Below are 20,587 nucleotides of genomic sequence, written 5' to 3' on the forward strand. Positions count from 1 at the left end.
TCAGAGCTGAGGGAATGCCGCACTGTCAGAGGGTCAGTGTCGTGGGAGTGCCGCACTGTCAGAGGGTCAGTACTGAGGGAGTGCTGCACAGTCGGAGGAACAATACTGAAGGAGTGCTGCACAGTTGGAGGGTCAGTGCGGAGGGAATGCCATACTGAGGGAGTGTCGCACTGTCGGAGAGTCAGTACCATCTTATGCTGTCTGACAGCCCAATTGATTCACATACCATGAATCTGTTCGAACTGCATGTACTGTTAGTGAGCCAATATTTAGATTTCCACATACAGCACTGAGTGGCATTTTTTGGTTGGTTAAGGGAGCAATGCTGAATAGTAACTCCCTCTAATTCTGCCAATAGCACGTGGAATCTTTCCACAGCCACCTGAAATACTGACACCTTAGATTATCTGAAGGTATTTTCAACTGGTGAGAGCAGGTTTTCCCAGATATCAGGGGTAGGAGAGATTTATTGATCAACGCGGTCTCCTGGAGTCTTTGACTATCTCGAGAATCAGGGAAAGAATGTTCCTGAGGTTTGCCTGAATCTGTTTTAAGTTTTTCATATCTCCCAGAAAATTGGTGTTCCAGGGCTGGGCCGGGACTTGATTGTCTGCAATTTGTGGCTCACACAGGCTGGATAACCCATTCCGCCTTTGCTTGTCCTTTATCGAATGCCTGTATCCAAGCAACTCCAAAGATGTCGCACTCCCCTGGCAACACGGTCCTCGAGTGGGATTTGATTTGTTGAGTCATGTGACAGCATCAGAGCCAAGTTGATACATCGGGCGACCTATGACGATGAGTAATTTTGGTTCTTACCTGTTCCCGGCTAGAAATTTATGTGGGTGTAAGTTTGAATGACCTTGCTAAAGTTCCTGTCATTGTTATTTTTAACACAATTGTTAACCTGCTGAAAATAAATGTGGAGCATCGAAGAATTATAAATTTTATCATTAAAAATAGCACTTAAAGCAACATACTCCTCGATTTCTTTGGTAAACAAAATAGTCACTTAAAGCCCGAGATATGTCTATGATACAGATAAGAACAAGGTGCAGGAGTAGGCCATTCAGCCCCTCGAGCCTACTCCGCCATTCAATACGATCATGGCTGATCTCATCTCAGTCTCAACTCCACTTTCCTGCCTGTTCTCCAAAACCCTCTAATCCATTACTGTTTAAAAATCTGTCTATCTCCTCCTTAAATTTACTCAATGTCCCGACATTGGGGTAGTGAATTCCAATGTCCCGCATTGGGCGACAGAGTGGCTAGCACTGCTGCCTCACAGCGCCAGGGACCTGGGTTCAATTCCAGCCTCGGGTCAGTCTGTGTGGAGTTTGCACGTTCTCCCCATGTCTGCGTGGGTTTCCTCCGGGTGCTCCGGTTTCCTTCCCACTCCAAAGATGTGCAAGTTAGGCGGATTGGCCATGCTAAATTGTCCCTTAGTGTCAGGGGGACTAGCAGGGTAAATACGTGGGGTCATGAGGATAGGGCCTGGTTGGTGCAGACTCAATGGGCCAAATGCCTCCTTCTGCACTGTAGGATTCGATGATTCTATGACATCCACCGCACTCTGTGGTAGCGAATTCCACAGACTCACAACCCTTGGAGAGAAGTAATTTCTCTTCATCTCTGTTTTAAATCTGTCACCCTTATCCTAAAACTATGGCCTCTCATTCTAGATTGCTACACAAGAGGAAACATCTTCTCCACGTCTACCCTGTCAAACCCCTCTAGCATCGTATACACCTCAATTAGATCTGCTATCCTAGAACATAGAACAGTACAGCACAGAACAGGCCCTTCGGCCCACGATGTTGTGCCGAGCTTTGTCTGAAACCCAAATCAAGCTATTTCCTCCCTATCATCCCGAAGTACTCCATGTGCCAATCCAATAGCTTCTTAAATGTTCCTAAAGTTTCTGACTCCACTATCCCTGCAGGCAGTCCATTCCACACCCCAACCACTCTCTGAGTAAAAAGCCTACCTCGGACATCCTTCCTATATCTCCCACCATGAACCCTATAGTTATGCCCCCCTAGTTACCACTCCATTCACCCGAGGAAATAGTCTTTGAACGTTCACTCTATCTATCCCCCTCATCATCTTATAAACCTCTATCAAGTCTCCTCTCAACCTCCTCCGCTCCAAAGAGAAAAGCCCAAGTTCCCTCAACCTTTCCTCATAAGACCTACCCTCCAAACCAGGCAGCATCCTGGTAAATCTCCTTTGCACTCTTTCCAGTGTCTCCACATCCTTCTTATAGTGAGGTGACCAGAACTGCACACAATATTCCAAATGTGGTCTCACCAAGGTCCTGTACAGTTGCAGCATAACCCCATGGCTCTTAAACTCAAACCCCCTGTTAATGAACGCCAACACACTATAGGCCTTCTTCACGGCTCTATCCACTTGAGTGGCAACCTTCAGAGATCTATGGATATGAACCCCAAGATCTCTCTGTTCCTCCACAGTCTTCAGAACCCTATCTTTGACCCTGTAATCCACATTGAAATTTGTCCTACCAAAATGAATCACATCGCATTTGTCAGGGTTAAACTCCATTTGCCATTTTTCAGCCCAGCTCTGCATCCTATCTATATCTCTTTGCAGCCTACAACAGCCCTCCACCACTCCACCAATCTTGGTGTCATCAGCAAATTTACTGATCCACCCTTCAGCCCCCTCCTCCAAGTCATTTATAAAAATGACAAATAGCAGAGGGCAAATATCATTCTTCTAAATTCTAGAGAGTGTAGTCCCTATTCTGCTCAATATCGCTTCCTAAGACAAACCCCGCTCTTCTCTGGAATCAATCTAGTGAACCTCCTCTGAACTGCCTCCAATATACATCCCTCCTCAAATAAGGGGAGCAAAACTACACAACAATGCAGGTGCAGCCTCACTAATGCCCTGTACAGTTGTAGTAACACTTCCCTACTTTTATTCTCTATTCCTTTAGCAATAAATGCCAAAATTCCGTTTGCCTTCCTTATCACCTGCGCACTAGTTTCCTGCGGTTCATGCACAAGGACACCCAGATCCCTCTGCATCCAAGGATTCTGAAATTTCTGTCCATTTAGATAAGTTGCTTTCTATTTATCGGACAAAAACGGATAATCCACGTTAAACTCCATCTGCCAAATTTTGGCCCTCTAACCTCACCTATCCATTTTTAAGTGGCTTATTTCTTTATCGTAACTTACTATCCCACCTGTTTTAGAGTCGTCTGCAAATTTGGCTACAGTACCTCCTAGCCCCGAGTCCAAGTCATTAATAGGAGGTTGCAAATAGTTGGGGTCCGAGGACCGAACACTGTGGCACTCCACGCGTTACATCTTGCCAAACAGAAAACAACCCATTTATCCCAACTCTCTCTTGGTTAGTCAGTCCTCTATCCAAGCTAATAAATTACCCCAACCCCACGTGACCTTACTTTGTGTATTAACCTTTTGTGCAGCACCTTATCAAATGCCTTCTGGAAGTCTAGATATACTACATCTACAGAATCCCCATTATCCACTTGGCTTGTTAAATCATCAAAGGACTCAAGCAAATTAGTCAATCACGATTTACCCTTCATAAAACCATGCTGACTCTAACGGATTGCATTCTGACTTTCCAAATGTCCTGTTATTACTTCCTTAATAATGGCTTCTAACAATTTCCCAACAACAGATGTTAAACTAACTGGTCTATAGTTTCCTACTTTCTGTCTCCCTCCTTTTTTGAATAAGGGTGTTATATTAGCTTTTTTTCAATCCCCCTTTCCTGCATCCAGAAAAATTTGGAATATTATAACCAATGGATCCACTCTCTCTGCTGCCACTTCCTTTAAGACTCTAGGATGTAGGCCATCAGGCCCGGAGGTCTTGTCTGCCTTCAATCCCAATTGTTTGCTCAGCACTTTTCCCTATTGGTGACGATTGATCTAAGTTATAGTGTCATAGAGGTTTACAGCATGGAAACAAGGCCTTTAGTCCAACTTGTCCATGCCGCCCAGTTATTACTACTAAGCTAGTCCCAAACCATCAAGTCCCAGTAGCACCTTAGTAAATCTTTTCTGCACTCTTTCTAGTTTAATAATATCCTTTCTATAATGTGACCAGAACTGTACACAGTATTCCAAGCGTGACCGTACTAATGTCTTGTACAACTTCACAAGACATCCCAACAACAGAAGTTCCTTCCTTTCTATTACCTCTGCATTACCTAGGAGGTGATAGACTTAAGTTTAGTCTAAGAATTTAGATCTAAAGAACCACAGAAGCTTACAATTTACAGAGCCCATCGAGTCTGAAACAGACTCTCCAAAAGAGTATCTTAACCAGGCCCCCATCCGCGTCACGCATTTACCACGGTCAAACCAACTAACCCGCACATCTTTGAACTGTGGGAGGAAACCGGAGCACCCAGAGGAAACCCACGCAGACACGGGGAGAACGTGCAAACTTCACACAGACAGTGAATTAGGGCTAGAATTGAACCCGGCTCCCTGGCGCTGTGAGGCAGCAGTGCTAACCGTTGTGCCATCGTGCCACCCTTCTCCCAAAAGTTTCCCAAGTGTCTTTCCCAAAATTACACCATCCTTGGTAAGATGGTCTAAATAACATGTTGAAAAATAAATGATACATTGGCATTAAAGGCACTAGGAACATCAGCAGAGCAGCACAGTGGTTAGCGCTGCTGCCTCACAGCGCCAGGGACCCGGGTTCAATTCCGGCCTCAGGTCACTGTGTGGAGTTTGCACGTTCTCCCCAAATCTGCGTGGGTTTCCTCCAGGTGCTCTGGTTTCCTCCCACAGTCCAAAGATGTGCAGGTTGGCCATGCTAAATTGCCCCTTAGCATCAGGGGACTAGTAGGGTAAATGCATTTGGATTATGGGGATAGGGCCTGGGTGGGATTGTCGACGGCGCAGGCTCAATGGGCCAAATGGCCTCCTTGTACACTGTCGGGATTCTATGGTGAGATGGGAAGTGTTTTACTGTATTTGTGGTTATCTCATTAAGGTTACGTGAAGCAGTGCCCCTCAATCCCCACCTGGCAGGGATAACAACACAGCATCCTGATCTCACAATCATTATTTGTAATTAACCAAACCGAGGGACAAATCAAAAGCGCAGATCCTTATAGGGACACTTCACTTGGTCTTGTCTCAGACGCTCCCAAGTTGAAATTTCATCGACATACCTTAAATGATGGTAGCCAACTGAAGCACCCCAATGGAACCAGGCTGAGACTTTGCCAGATGAATGAGGTATGGACACTAAGTGTTGGCCTTGTCACTGATACGCACTTCCCATGAAAAAATAAAGAAACTTTGAATACCAGCATAAGAATTAAACCCCCTAAGCAATAATTAAGCATAATTAAAGACCCCATGCACCCCGGACATTCTCTCTTCCACCTTTTTCCGTCGGGAAAAAGATACAAAAGTCTGAGGACACGTACCAATCGACTCAAGAACAGCTTCTTCCCTGCTACTGTTAGACTTTTGAATGGACCTACCTCGCACTCAGTTGTTCCTTCTCTACACCCTAGCTATGACTGGAACACTACATTCTGCACTCTCTCCTTTCCTTCTCTATGAACGGCATGCTTTGTTTGTATAGCATGTGAGAAACAATGCTTTTCACTGTATACTAAAACATGTGACAATAATAAATCAAATCAAATGGCATTTCTTTCCATGTATCGCAATGTAAATCTCTCCCTGCTTTGGGCAGTTGTACAACTTTCAGACATATTGCATGGAGAAACGATAAACCATTTCTCTAGTTAGTCTACACATTAACTTGTCTTCATGTGTCCTGTTCAGGAGGTTACTTGTTGGATAAGAATCTTGCATCTCATCTTTCAATTGTAACGTTACCTTTTCTCTGTCCAAATAACAACTAGACTTCACCAGGATGCAAGATATTCGAGATATTAATCATCTCGAACCGATTTCCTCCACAAACGCACATTGATAAGGACAGGAGGGCAGGAAAACAAAGAAAACTTCTGATATAGCAGTCAAGCCGGAATTTATTTTATATTTCTGATCTCCTGCATCAATGCTACACTGCAAAACTGATGAAAATTCATTTCTGAAAGCTAAGTTTCTTCACCCTTGAATAAAGCCCTATCCTTAGTTGTATGTTTTTACTCAGTAAGGTCTGCTATAATACGGCTCACCGAAAATGCTTGGGAGATCATCTCTTATTTACACCGGTACCCCACCCCCACTACCCCAACAGTTCCCAATCTCCATTCCCACCCCCATCACAACTCATAACTCCTCGCTTGACAGGGACTTTTTTTTGTAGATTCCTGTTGGGGGCCTTACCCGCTCTCATTCACTTCTCTCCACATCACCACTACCCCAAGTCCCAGCCCTGGTTAAAATAGACACTGTGATCTTTCGAAAGGAGAAGAATTCACTCATATTTTAAACAATTTTGTAAAGTAGTTTGAAAATATAAGAACACAGGTACAACTGGCGCAGACACACGTGTGCACCCAGCTGGCGCAGACACACGTGTGCACCCAGCTGGCGCAGACACACGTGTGCACCCAGCTGGCACAGACACACGTGTGCACCCAGCTGGCACAGACACACGTGTGCACCCAGCTGGCACAGACACACGTGTGCACCCAGCTGGCACAGACACACGTGTGCACCCAGCTGGCACAGACACACGTGCACCCAGCTGGCACAGACACACGTGTGCAGCCAGCTGGCACAGACACACGTGTGCAGCCAGCTGGCACAGACACACGTGTGCAGCCAGCTGGCACAGACACACGTGTGCAGCCAGCTGGCACAGACACACGTGTGCAGCCAGCTGACAGACACAAGTGTGCAGCCAGCTGACATAGACACACGTGCACACAGCCTAGATACACGCGTGCACACAGCTTAGACACACGCGTGCACAGTTGATAGATACTTGCATACACACACCTGACAGACACACACCCACACACACTGACTCGCCGACAGAGAGACACACAAAAAAATAAAGCATCAACAGTGATTTGACATCAAGGATTTTTTTTTGCTGGGGGAGGGGGGGGGGGGGGGGGGGGGAGTCAATGATTTATTACAGCAATTCAAACAGTGAAATTGTTCATCTTAAATCACTGCAGGCGCTGCGAGCGTAAAATTCATAAATAGTCTGAGAACAGAGATTTCACACAGAATTACTTCAGTCATATCGCTCACCAACTGAATGGCGATCATTAGCACAGTCTTCAGCGTGAATGTCCGGTCACACAGATCAAAGAGGTCCTCCAGGCTTGGTCCCAGCAGCTCCAGCACCATGGCATTGTATTTACTACATGGTCCAAAGTAATAAACCTGAGGAACTCCTTCAGCTGAAAGGCAAAACAGAAAGGACCGCCTTTAGCAAAAACCAAACTGACTTTTCAAGAATGGTCTAAACAAGGTCATCAAAGAGATAGTAAGGAGACTCAACCCATCGTTTAGCCAGCGTTGGACACTCCCTGTACCACGTAGAGAAGACGATTATTTTGACGTGAGCTTATTCAATGTTTTCCAACACCTGGCCTTACCCTGCAACATATTTGATTTCTCACCCTTCTTTACATTAATGGTTAATAATGGAGAATATATAAACGCTGAATGAAGCATGTATTCAAGACACGGCTGGATATAGCACTCAGGACGAATGGGATGAAAGGTTATGGGGAGAAAGCAGGATTAGGCTATTGAGTTGGACGATCAGCCATGATCGTGGTGAATGGTGGAGCAGGCTTGAAGGGCCGAATGGCCTCATCCTGCTCCTATCTTCCATGTTTCTATGTCTAATAGATATGTGGAATATTTAAGTACTAATTACAATAAAATCAATTGAATGACAGAAGTAACTGTCTTAACTTAAGGACGGCACGGTAGCACAGTGGTTAGCACTGCTGCTTCACAGTTCCAGGGTCCTGGGTTCGATTCCCGGCTTGGGTCACTGTCTGTGTGGAGTTTGCACATTCTCCTCGTGTCTGCGTGGGTTTCCTCCGAGTGCTCCGGTTTCCTCCCACAGTCCAAAGATGTGCGGGTTAGGTTGATTGGCCATGCTAAAATTGCCCCTTAGTGTCCGGAGATGAGTAGGTTAGAGGGATTAGCGGGTAATATGTGTAGGGATATGGGGGTAGGGCCTGGGTGGGATTGTGGTCGGTGCAGACTTGATGGGCCGGATGGCCTGTTTCTGCACTGTAGGGTTTCTATGATTTCTATGAACTCAGTCTTTAAAAAATAAATAAATTTGATTAGTGTCACAAGTAAGGCTTACATTAACACTGCAATGAAGTTGCTGTGAAAATCCCCTAGCTGCCACACTCTGGCGCCTGTCCGGGTACACTGAGCAAGAATTTAGTACGGCCAATGCATCTAACCAGCACGTCTTTCGGACTCTGGGAGGAAACCGGAGCACCCGGAGGAAACCCACGCAGACACGGGGAGAATGTGCAGACTCTGCACAGACAGTGACCCAAGCCGGGAATCAAACCCGGGTCCCTGGCGCTGTGAGGCAGCATTGCTAATCACTGTACCACTATGCTCACAAGTAATTTTAACACTCAACTAATTGGTTTTGCAGTTTAATTTCATATTTTCATTGTGTGCTGCTTGCTAGAGGCAGGGATCAATAGTCAGCTGGCTAACCTCCTCCCTCTCCTCAGCCGAGGGGATTGAGAATAATTATAACATTCTAATTCTTGCCTCGCTAGACAGAACAGAATTGCTCACGGAGCTGATTGTCTGTATGACTACACTTGTTCCAAAGGCATCTTAATGAATGATGCCCATTTACATAAGAACATAAGAAATAGGAGCAGGAGTAGGCCATCTAGCCCCTCGAGCCTGCCCCGCCATTCAATAAGATCATGGCTGATCTGAAGTGGATCAATTCCACTTATCCGCCTGATCCCCATAACCCCTAATTCCCTTACCGATCAGGAATCCATCTATCCGTGATTTAAACATATTCAACGAGGTAGCCTCCACCACTTCAGTGGGCAGAGAATTCCAGAGATTCACCACCCTCTGAGAGAAGAAGTTCCCCCTCAACTCTGTCCTAAACTGACCCCCCTTTATTTTGAGGCTGTGCCCTCTAGTTCTAGTTTCCTTTCTAAGTGGAAAGAATCTCTCCACCTCTACCCTATTCCAGCCCCATCATTATTTTATAGGTCTCTATAAGATCTCCCCTCAGCCTTCTAAATTCCAACGTGTACAAACCCAATCTGCTCAGTCTCTCCTCATAATCAACACCCCTCACCTCTGGTATCAACCTGGTGAACCTTCTCTGCACTCCCTCCAAGGCCAATATATCCTTCTGCAAATAAGGGGACCAATACTGCACACAGTATTCCAGCTGTGGCCTCACCAATGCCCTGTACAGATGCAGCAAGACATCTCTGCTTTTATATTCTATCCCCCTTGCGATATAGGCCAACATCCCATTTGCCTTCTTGATCACCTGTTGCGCCTGCAAGACAATTCATTTCTTCCTGGTTGAAGTGGCTGAGGATGGGGGAGGAGTTGGAGAGGGACACTTCAGGCTTTAGGACACTACTGTCAACTTAATTAGCGCGGACATGAAGCGTACAGTTAGTGCTGCCTTAAGAGTGTGATAGAGACAGATTCAATCATGGCTTTCAGAAAGAATCAGATTATCTGAAGCATTTAGGGGAAGACAGGGAAACGATGGGGCTGTGACACTAGCTGAGTTGCCCTTGCAGTTAGCCAGCACAGGTATGATGGGCCAAATGGCCTCCTTCTGCACGGTTAAAAAGTGAAACATAATCTCACTGTTCCTCCAGTGATCACCAATCCCAATTAGGAGTCATTGATACTAAAAAGATACTTGTATTATAGATAGAAATGCCCCAAGGTGCTTCAGAGGAGAACGGCTATTTGATCCATAATTGCGGACGGAGGGGATGGGCCTTGAAGTGAGGTGTGCGCACGCCAGGAAGGTGGGCCTTGATTCTCCAAAGATTTGACCAATCAGACATGGCTGGGTCTACAGGGCTGTGGTTGCCTGGAGCACTGGGAATCAATAATCGAGCAATGATTCCTCCGTTACCCCGAGCAGAGTGTAAACACCATCCGTCACGTGCAAGCATTACAAGGAAGTGGAGGAGATAACCTTTGCTGATGGCTTAGTAACTCTAGAGCTATGCTCAGCCGTAGCAACTGGCAGTCCGCCAGAGCGACAGATGCAATCATGAGTGTTCCACATCTGTCACTATCTGGTGACTGGGGTCAAACTACACTAAGTGTCTAATAGGGCGCTCACTACAGTCACATCAAAAATTGAAACCTTGTTGGATTGAAAGGAGTGATGAATTTCAAATGAGTCTCTGCTGAGCTGGTGAAGTGCGCACAGTCCTGGTGGCAGTGCTACACAATGCTAAACATCCCCGCTTTCACCCAGCACCCCTGTACACTCAGGATTCAGCAAGGCTGACTCTAATACAAGCTGCTTATGCAGGCTCTTTGCATGGGCAGCAATAGCTAGCGGGGGAGGCGGAAATGTGGAGTTGAGACCACAGTCAGATCAGCCATGATCTTATTGGATAGGTTCAAGGGGCCGAATGGTCTACTTGTATCTCGTATGTTGGTATGATTTAACTGGTTTCGTATGGTTTTGACTGGAAGACTAAGGAAATTTGGCATGTCCGCTACGACTCTCACCAACTTTTACAGATGCACCATGGAAAGCATTCTTTGGTTGTATCACAGCTTGGAATGACTCCTGCTCTGCCCAAGACCGCAAGAAACTACAAAGGGTCGTGAACGAAGCCCAGTCCATCACGCAAACCAGCCTCCCATCCATTGACTCTGTCTACACTTCCCGCTGTCTCGGGAAAGCAGCCAGCATAATCAAGGACCCCACGCACCCAGGACATTCTCTCTTCCACCTTTTGCCGTCGAGAAAAAGATACAAAAGTCTGAGGTCGCGTACCAACCGACTCAAGAACAGCTTCTTCCCTGCTGCCTTCAGACTTTTGAATGGGCCTACCTCGCACTAAGTTGATCTTTCTCCACACCCTAGCTATGACTGTAACACTACATTCTGCACTCTCTCCTTTCCTTCTCTATGAACGGTATGCTTTGTCTGTATAGTGCGTAAGAAACAATACTCTTCACTGTATGTTAATACATGTGACAATAATAAATCAAAATCAAATGGTTCCTCCAGTGTTAAATAGTTGCAGTTCTGACACACTTGAAAATATCCCACAAAATGCATTATTTTGCTGATTCAATGTTCACATCTAACGAAAAATCTTTGCTCTCCCATCTGAATTGCATTTCTAGCTACGGCAATGTCCATTAGATGGAGATGATCAATAGTCATTTGCAGCCGGCTGGTTTTTGTACCAATAATCTCTCAATGTACAGCAAAGCTTCAGGGAAGGGCGAACGATGCGGGAAGCTTTAAAGCTGGGGTTCAGATGAGGTGGCTGCCAGGAGAAAATGGAACATGCACGGCAACCATTAAGCCAGGTTTGACAAGGGTCTTGACGGAACCAGATAGGGTTTCCCCGAGATGGGAATGAAGCCAATTCCCACACGGAGCTGCAGGAGTGGAGAGGTGCATAGGGGAGCTTTGTATATGAGCTGAGAAGGCACAGCGCAAGGACCACAGAACAAGGACAGTGTATGCACCCGACAGGTCCAGTGGCGAGTCTCAGACTGTACAAGTAACAGGCTGCATGCTAAAGGTTAACCAAAGCAAAAGGGGGCAGGATTTTCCGGCCGCGCTCGCCCCAAGGTCGGAAAATCCCCCCCCGAGATCAACGCATGGTCTGTGTCCCGCCCGTTACGATTCCCACGGCGGGCGGGACAGGAAAACTCCACCCGGGGGGGGGGGGTCTTATAGCTTCAGCCTTGGCTCCTGGCATACACTCAGACTGTGCAGTGATTAATAACCATTCATCCTCTGTACCGGACACTTGCTTATGATGTGTAACCCAAAACACAGCTACATTCAGTTCCAGTAAATTAATTTGCATTGCCCGTCTCACTGGTAGATGTACAAGTGTGTCTCCATGATCCACCTAAATCCCAGGGCCACACAATAAAGAAAGCTTAAAAAAACAATTATCTTTAATTAGGTAAAGATAGCAATCTTAGTGTAATTTTATCTACTTCTTTTCAAGTGGCTTTCATTTCGTAAAGACGATTACACAGATTTACATAAATAATTTTTGACACTGAACGCTCGAACATTGCGACTAATCCTGACGCTTAAGAGACACCCATCAGATTTTGCTCACAGCTTGCAGCATCAGAATCTCCTGACACAATTACAGCCTTAAGACCACTAAAGATTCAGAATTCTAGCCACTAATTGTAGAGAGTTTAAAAAACACCAAGATTATTCAGGCAAGACAAATTAAACGAGGGTGACTGAACTGAATTATTGAGTGATGCTCGGAATTCAGCGCTCTCCTAAGTTTTTGATTTGATTTATTGTCACATGTATTGGGATAAAGTGAAAAGTATTGTTTCTTGTGCACTATACAGACCAAGCATACCATTCATAGAGTACATGGGGAGAAGGAAAGGAGAGAGTGCAGAATGTAGTGTTACAGTCATAGCTAGGGTGTAGAGATAAGATCAACTTAATATGAGGTAGGTCCATTCAAAGTCTGATGGCAGCAGGGAAGAAGCTTTGAGTCGGTTGGTATGTGACCTCAAACTTTTGTATCCTTTTCCCGATGGAAGAAGGTGGAAGAGAGAATGTCCGGGGTGCGTCAGGTCCTTGATTATGCTGGCTGCGTTTCCAAGGCAGCGGGAAGTATAGATAGAATCAATGGATGGGAGGCTGGTTTGCGTGATGGACTAGGCTATGTTCACAATCCTTTGCAGTTTTTTGCGGTCTTGGTTAGAGCGGGAGCCATACCAAGCTGTGATACATCCGGAAAGGATGCTTTCTATGGTGCACCTGTAACAATTAGTGAGAGTCGTAGTGGACATGCCGAATTTCCTTAGCCTCCTGAGAAAGTAGAGGCTTTGGTGGGCAGTTTTGTTCTCTCACATCATCATGATGCTAAATCCAACAGCAACCCACTCACTGCCTGTTGGATGCTTGGGAACATGGCAATGGTATTTTCACCTGTAACCTCCTCTGCAACCTCCAATTCTGGCCTTTTGCACATTCCTTATTTAATTAGAAACATAGAAACATAGAAACTCTACAGTGCAGAAGGAGGCCATTCGGCCCATCGAGTCTGCACCGACCACAATCCCACCCAGGCCCTACCCCCACATATTTTACCCACTAATCTCTCTAACCTACGCATCCCAGGACTCTAAGGGGCAATTTTTAACCTGGCCAATCAACCTAACCCGCACATCTTTGGACTGTGGGAGGAAACCGGAGCACCCGGAGGAAACCCACGCAGACACGAGGAGAATGTGCAAACTCCACACAGACAGTCCCACCGCCAGTGGCCAAGCCTTCAGTTCCCGGGTCTTAAAACTCTGGAATTCCCTCCCAAGGCCTCTCTCCCCTTAAAACCTCTATGACCAACTTTTTGCCCGTTAGATCTATTTATGCAGCTCAGTGGTGAATGTTGTTTGATAGCATTATTCAAGTGGAGAAAGACTGCAGGAAGCTGCGACACAGAGATTGGAGCTCCTCATGCACACATCGCAAAGGCTAGCATGCAAGGTCAGCAGGTAACAGGGAAGGAAAATGGAATGTTGGCCTTTATTTCAAAGGGAATGGAGTATAAAAATAGGAAAGTCTTGCTAAGACTTTATACGACACTAGTTAGACCATACCTGGAATACTGTGAACAGTTATGGTCCCCTATACAAGGGAAAGCTATACTGGCCTTGGAGGCAGTCCAGAGAATGTTCACTAGGTTGATTCCAGGTATGGAGGGATTTACTTATGAGGAGAGGTCGAGTAGGTTGGGCCTGTACTCATTGGAGTTTAGAATAATGAGTGGCGACCTTATTGAGACATATCAGATTCTCAGGGGGCTTGACAGGATAGATGCTGAGAAGTTGTTTCCCCTTGTAGGAGATTCTAGGGCCAGAGGGCATCATCTCAGAGTAAGTGGGTCATCCATTTAAGACAGCGATGAGGAGGAATTTTTTCTCTGAGGGCAGCACAGTGGTTGGCACTGCTGCCTCACAGCGCCAGGGACCTGTGTTCGATTCCCGGCTTGGGTCACAGTCTGTGTGGAGTCTGCACGTTCTCCCCGTATCTGTGTGGGTTTCCTCCGGGTTCACTGGTTTCTTCCCACACTCAAAGATGTGCAGGTTAGGCTGGTTGGCCATGCTAATTTGCCCCTAGTTTCGGGGGGGGAATAGTAGGGTAAATAAATGTGGGGTTATGGGGGTAGGGATTGTTGTCAGTGCAGGCTCGATGGACCGAATGACCTCCTTCTGTACTGTAGGGATTCTATCTCTTCTAGCTATCTCAATATCTTGTGTAGTGAACCTGTGGAATTCTTTACTGCAGAGGACTGGAGAGGCTGGGTCACTAAGTATGTTCAAGGCTGAGATAGACAGATTTTTCATCAGTAAGGAAATCAAGGGTTATGGGGATAAGGCAGGAAAGTGGAGTTGAGAATTATCATATCAGATCTCATTGAATAGCAGATGAAACTCGATGGGCCGAATGGCCTACTTCTGCTCCCACGCCTTTTAGTGACTCCCTTGTTTTGCCCGAGGAGATTTTGTTACAAACAATTTGTTGCATACGAGTGCCAACTCATATTGTCCAGCTAAAAGGTTTGGGAAAGCAAACCAAAAGTTAGAACTGGGGGGACACACCTTAAAGATAAGGAGTCTCTCATTGAAAACAGAGACAAGACGACATTTTTGCTTCTCTGAGGCTTGTGAATCTTTGGAACCCTCGCCCCCAGAGAGTTTTAGAGGATATTTTTACGGCAGGAGTAGGTAAGACGCTTGACTAACAAGGGCGATAGGCAAGGAATGTGGAGTTGAGGCCACAATCAAATCAGCCACGATCTTCTTGAATGACAGAGCAGGCTGGAGGGGCTGAATGGCATACTCCTGCTCCTAACTCATGAGTACATGCATTCGCAATAATGTTTAACTATCGTGAAACCTAAATAACCTTTTAAATTCCAGGTTCCTGAATGATACAGCACTGGAGTTTAACTCGTTTGGGGAAGTGGCGTGCAGGGAAGAGGATAATCACGATCCACAGTCTTGTCCTGTCCTTGTCCTGTCCACAGGTCCTAGGCGAGGGTGGAGCAAGAGGCCAACACACAACGGGGAGGATGGAGAAAGTAATAGGAGACAGCGAGGTCTGATTAATACACGGGTGCGATTGAGTGAGAAATAGAATACTGCGATCTATCTGAAATTCTGCTGCTCCATTCTCAATCTTGAGGCATGGGACAGAATGTCTAAACTTGATTTACATTGTCTGCAGCCAGTGTGAAAAAACAAATATCGTCAAATCTGGCAAATGATGGAACAAAACAACGAAGGTATGCAAATTAAATTAATGAAAATACTCACACTCTTTCAATATCCCAAATTTAAGTTTTTAATTTTTTTATACATTCTTGGGACATGGGCATTGCTGGCTGGCCAGCATTTATTGCCCATCCCTAGTTGCCCCAAGATCCATTGCTGCGGCTCTGGAGTCACATGTAGGCCAGACCGGGTAAGGACGGCAGATTTCCTTCCCTAAAGGAATCAGTGAACCATGGGAAGACCTAATGGTATTATTTAGACTATTAAACTCAAAGGCTTGTGAATCTTTGGAAATCTCGTCCCCGGCGAGTTTTAGAGGGAGGGTCATTGGATATTTTGAAGGCAGGAGTAGATAAGATGCTTGACTAACAAGGAAGTTAGGGCAAGGAATGTGGAAACTCAGCTAATGTTCTGGGGACCCGGGTTCGAATCCCGTCACGGCAGCTGGTGGAATTTGAATTCAATAAAAATCTGGAATTAAGAATCTACCGATGACCGTGAAACCATTGTCGGAAAAACCCATCTGCTTCACTAATGTCCTTTAGGGAAGGAAATCTTCCATCCTTACCTGGTCTGACCTACATGTGACTCCAGAGCCACAGCAATGTGGTTGGCTCTCAACTGCCCTCCAAGGGCAACTAGGGATGGGCAATAAATGCTGGCCAGCCAGCGACACCCATGTCCCATGAATGAATAAAGAGATCATTTTTTCTTTTTTTTGGATTCGAACCCGGGTCCCTAGAATATTAGCTGAGTTTCTGGATTAATAGTCTAGCGATAACACCACTCGGCAAACCCCTGCCCTTCATTAGCCAACTAGTACCTTTGAATTGGTATTTGGAGGAAGCAAGGACTTCTTCATCCCACAGAATAACCCCACGGGCAAGCAAAAACCTGAGAGAAATGGGCAGACTGATTCGACATGCTGAGCCAGGCAGCTTCATTGGAGAGAATTAAGAAAATCAGAAACACGCTGACTTAGGAATCGAAAGTGGATGCAGCCCCACTGCACATGCTTCAGGTTGACACTTGAGAGGGAGTCCTGTATTATAAATTGAAACCCTGTCTGTCTGCTGGAGTGCGTGCAATGGATCCCACTCTACTATGCAAAGTAGGGGATTTCTCAGAGTGCCCTGGCCAACATGCAGCTCGCAACAAACAATGCCAAAAGGGGAGAACTGATCATCCATTTCATTGTTTTTTGTGTGGGATCTTGCTGAGCACAATTGGTTGCTAAGATTGGACATAGCAGCAGTGACTACACTAATCCCTTTTCTGTGAAATTTCAGCCTGAAGACATGAAAGGTACATATATAAGCTAATTCATTCTGAACACACACAGTTCTCTGAGAAGCAACAGCCCTGAGCTAGAGAGCAAACAAACTCATGACTTTCTCACACCAATTGAAATCCTCCACACAGTTGGCTCTGTTGGTGATCCCCTTGCCAAGCCATCATCCAAGCTCCAGTTAGCCACAAACCCACACTGTTCTCCAGTATTTCCTCCATCAATTTCTTTCCAATCCTATCTTGGTCCTGAGACCCACCTCTTGCTGCTTCGATCCTGTTGACCATCTGTCTTTCCGGACCCCCAGTGCAGCCATCAGTGAAAATGATTCCTTCTTTTTAAATCTACCTTATTCCTTTGCTACTAAAATCAATGCCCTCCACCCCTCCTTCCCACCCATTTCTCCAACTCCCCTTTCTTCTCCCAAACGGGTTGTTACCTCCCAAACATCTGCATATCTACTTTTCAGTTTCATTTTTGAATTTCTTCATTCAGTTTTGACCCTGCCATCGTACTTAACCAAAGTCACTGATGACTATGTGGCTATGACGGTCATACATTATCCCTCATTTACCTCTTTGCAGCCTTTGACTAACTGCCCTCTTTCAATGATCTGTCTCTCTGTGGTCCAGATCATTGGGACGAGGCACAGTAGATGCTAATCTTCCCTATTTGACTGGGGTCAGGGCGTCTCAACTCCACATCATTACTTCTACGGTCCCCAAGCGACTATCCTTAGCTTCCTCCTCTTCCTCATGCCACTTGGCAACCTCACCTGAAATCATGGGATTATGTTCTGACATTACAACAGTGACAACACTTCTAAAAGTCATTCCTCCGCTGTTTGCTTCGGGACATCTCAAGGTCATAAAAGCTGCTCGGGGAATCGAAGTTTTTCTGTCTTTGCTGACGACCTGCTTCTTCACCACCTCACTCCACCCCGTCAGACCGCTCACCTTTAATCAGCTGCAATTTCCTCCAGCGAACCCGGCAGGATCAAAGCCTCACCACAAACTATGTCCCCTCGCCATGAATTTAATTCCTCTCCTTACCCACCATCCCAGGGTGAATCAGACTGTTTGTAACTTCAGTGTCCTATTCAATCCAGTTAAGTTTCTAACTTCATTCCTCCCATCCCATATCACCTTTCACCTCTGTCTCTGATTAAACCTTCAGCCCCATACATTTTTTACCTAAAGACTGTCTACATCAAAGTAGAAATGGTCGAGAGCTTCAAGTTTTTAAGTGTCCAGATCAACAACAATCTGTCCCGGCCCCCCCATGCCGACACTATAGTTAAGAAAGCCCACCAACGCCTCTACATTCTCAGAAGACGAAGGAAATTTGGCATGTCCGCTATGACTCTCTCCAACTTTTACAGATGCACCATAGAAAGCATTCTTTCTGGTTGTATCACAGCTTGGTATGGCTCCTGCTCTCCCAAGACTGCAAGAAACTACAAAGGGTTGTGAATGAAGCCCAGTCCATCATGCAAACCAGCCTCCCATCCATTCACTCTGTCTACACTTCCCGCTGCCTCGGCAAAGCAGCCAACATAATTAAGGATCCCACACAGCCCGGACATTCTCTCTTCCATCTTCTTCCGTCGGGAAAAAGATACAAAAGTCTGAGGTCACGTACCAACCGACTCAAGAACAGCTTCTTCCCTGCTGCTGTCAGACTTTTGAATGGACCTACCTCACATCAAGTTGATCTTTCTCTACACCCTAGCTATGACTGTAACAGTACATTCTGCACCCTCTCCTTACCTTCTCTATGAACGGTATGCGTTATCTGTATAGCATGCAAGAAACAATACTTTTCACTGTATATTAATACATGTGACAATAATAAATCAAATCAAACCAAACTCAATTATCCTAATGCCCACCTCCCAATCTCCATCCCCATAAGGATCAGCTCAGCCTGTGCTCTGATGTTATCCCCATCATCCACCAACCTCACACCCATTATTCCATCGCTCACTGACCTATATTAGTGCTAGGTTCTCCCTGTAGCTGTATTAAGTTCTCATTCTATCCCCTCATGGTCAGGACAAACTCTATTGCTGGTCTTTCGGGCATTCATCCCATCAACCTCTCCTAGTCAGCAGTCATATCTACAAACTGTCCAAGACTTGTGCTGGGGAATTCCTTACTGAAACAACTCCACTTCACCTCCTGATGAGCCACTTAGAACGCACCTTTCTAATATAATCTGCAATAAACAACAATCCATTCAAGTCTCGGTTATCTTAGAAATTCCATTTACGCCATCGTGCATTATCTGTCCATTTCCAGCGGCCCTGGGGTTGAAAATGGTCACATGGAAAGGATGTGGTTCTGGAGACGCTGTTGGAAGCTGGAGACTGGGGGTAGGAATAAATGTCTTGTCGATTAATTCTCGAGCAAGGAAAACAAAAGGAATACTGTCCGGGCTTGAAAAGTCAGCCTGAGAGCTAGTAACACCCAGTACTCTTGATATGTTTGTGTGCAAGTAACTCTCTTTGTTACTGATGACTTGCGGAACAGTTCATTTATTCAATATTAGGGCACACTGACAGAATAATGTAGAGCTTTGTAGGAGAGGTTTTGGCGAATACAGTTGCACAGATGGAGCTTTTCATTCAGCAAGTACCATTATCCTATTATTCATAACTTAACTGGGCACCAAAATTAACAGTGAGGCAGCTTTAGAACTGTGCAGCCTTCAGCAGGGCCACTGAACCCACATGGGCGATCTAATTTGGCCAAATTGATCTGATTGAGGACATTAAGTTTATTAAAGGGACATAAATACGTTTTTGGCTTTGGTGTCCAAAGATGTGCAAGTTAGGTGGACTGGCCATGCTAAATTGTCCCTTAGTGCCCAAAGATGGGCAGGTTAGGTGGATTGGCCATGTTAAATTGCCCCTTAGTGTCCAAAGATGTGTAAATTATGGGGATTAGCAGGGTAAATATGTGGGGTTATGGAAATGGGGCGGTGGTGGGCCTGGGTGAGATGTTGATTCGCTGAAAACTCGATGGGCCAAATGGCCTCCTTCTGCACTATAGGGATTCTATGATGTCACAGCTGTCACAAGTTCTGAACTATGACACTTCAAGATTAGAAATAAGCAAACTTTGATTCTTTCAGAAGTTATAACACAGGGACAGAGGATTTGGGAGCAGGGGGAGGCGATTAGGCCCTTCAGGCCTGCTCTGCCATGCAATAAGATCATGGTTGATCTGACTGGGGCCTCTCAACTCCACTTTCCTGTCTGCCCCCACAGCTATCAGGAATCTGTCTAACTCAGCCTTGAAGAAGTCCAATGACAGTCACCACTGCTTCCTGTGGAAGAGAATTCCATCTTAAATGGGAGACCTGTCATTTTCTTTTCTGATGGTTGGGTCAAGGGGTAAAGCACCAATGTCTCCATAAACAGCGAACACAGTGGGGACATTAAGATGTTCACCAGTCTCTCCAAAATAGTCAAGTGCCATGATATTGATGGGAAACACGACATTTAGAGGCCTGAGCTTGTTCTCCCATCTGTGATGGACTCTACCTGCTGATGTCACAGCCCTGTGGTGGCAATATTTTAAACTACTTTTTTTAATTCCACCATGGGACATGGGTGTCACTGGCTAGGCCAGCATTTATTGCCCATCCCTAGTTGCCCTTGAGAAGGTGGTGGTGAGCTGCCTTCTTGAATCGCTGCAGTCCATGTTCTGTGGGTTGACCCACAATGCTGTTAGGGAGGGAATTCCAGGATTTGGACCCAGCGACTGTGAAGGAACGGCCAAAATATTTCCATGATGTGGAGATGCCGGCATTGGACTGGGGTG

The 20,587-nt window shown here is 45.8% G+C and overlaps 1 protein-coding gene across 4 annotated transcripts in view; it reads right to left on the minus strand.

Annotated features, from left to right (window-relative positions):
* The window catches only part of LOC144480582 (casein kinase I-like), a 214,758-nt gene that overhangs the window by 85,679 nt on the left and 108,492 nt on the right, over positions 1-20,587 (minus strand). For all 4 annotated transcript variants that reach the window (XM_078200198.1, XM_078200197.1, XM_078200196.1 and 1 more), the window contains exon 6: positions 7,208-7,359. In XM_078200198.1, the coding sequence (XP_078056324.1) occupies positions 7,208-7,359 (152 nt within the window). The remainder of the gene's footprint in view (positions 1-7,207; positions 7,360-20,587) is intronic.

The sequence above is a fragment of the Mustelus asterias genome, chromosome 29 (genome assembly GCF_964213995.1).
Source record: "Mustelus asterias chromosome 29, sMusAst1.hap1.1, whole genome shotgun sequence".
In the NCBI taxonomy this organism is placed as follows: Eukaryota; Metazoa; Chordata; class Chondrichthyes; order Carcharhiniformes; family Triakidae; genus Mustelus; species Mustelus asterias.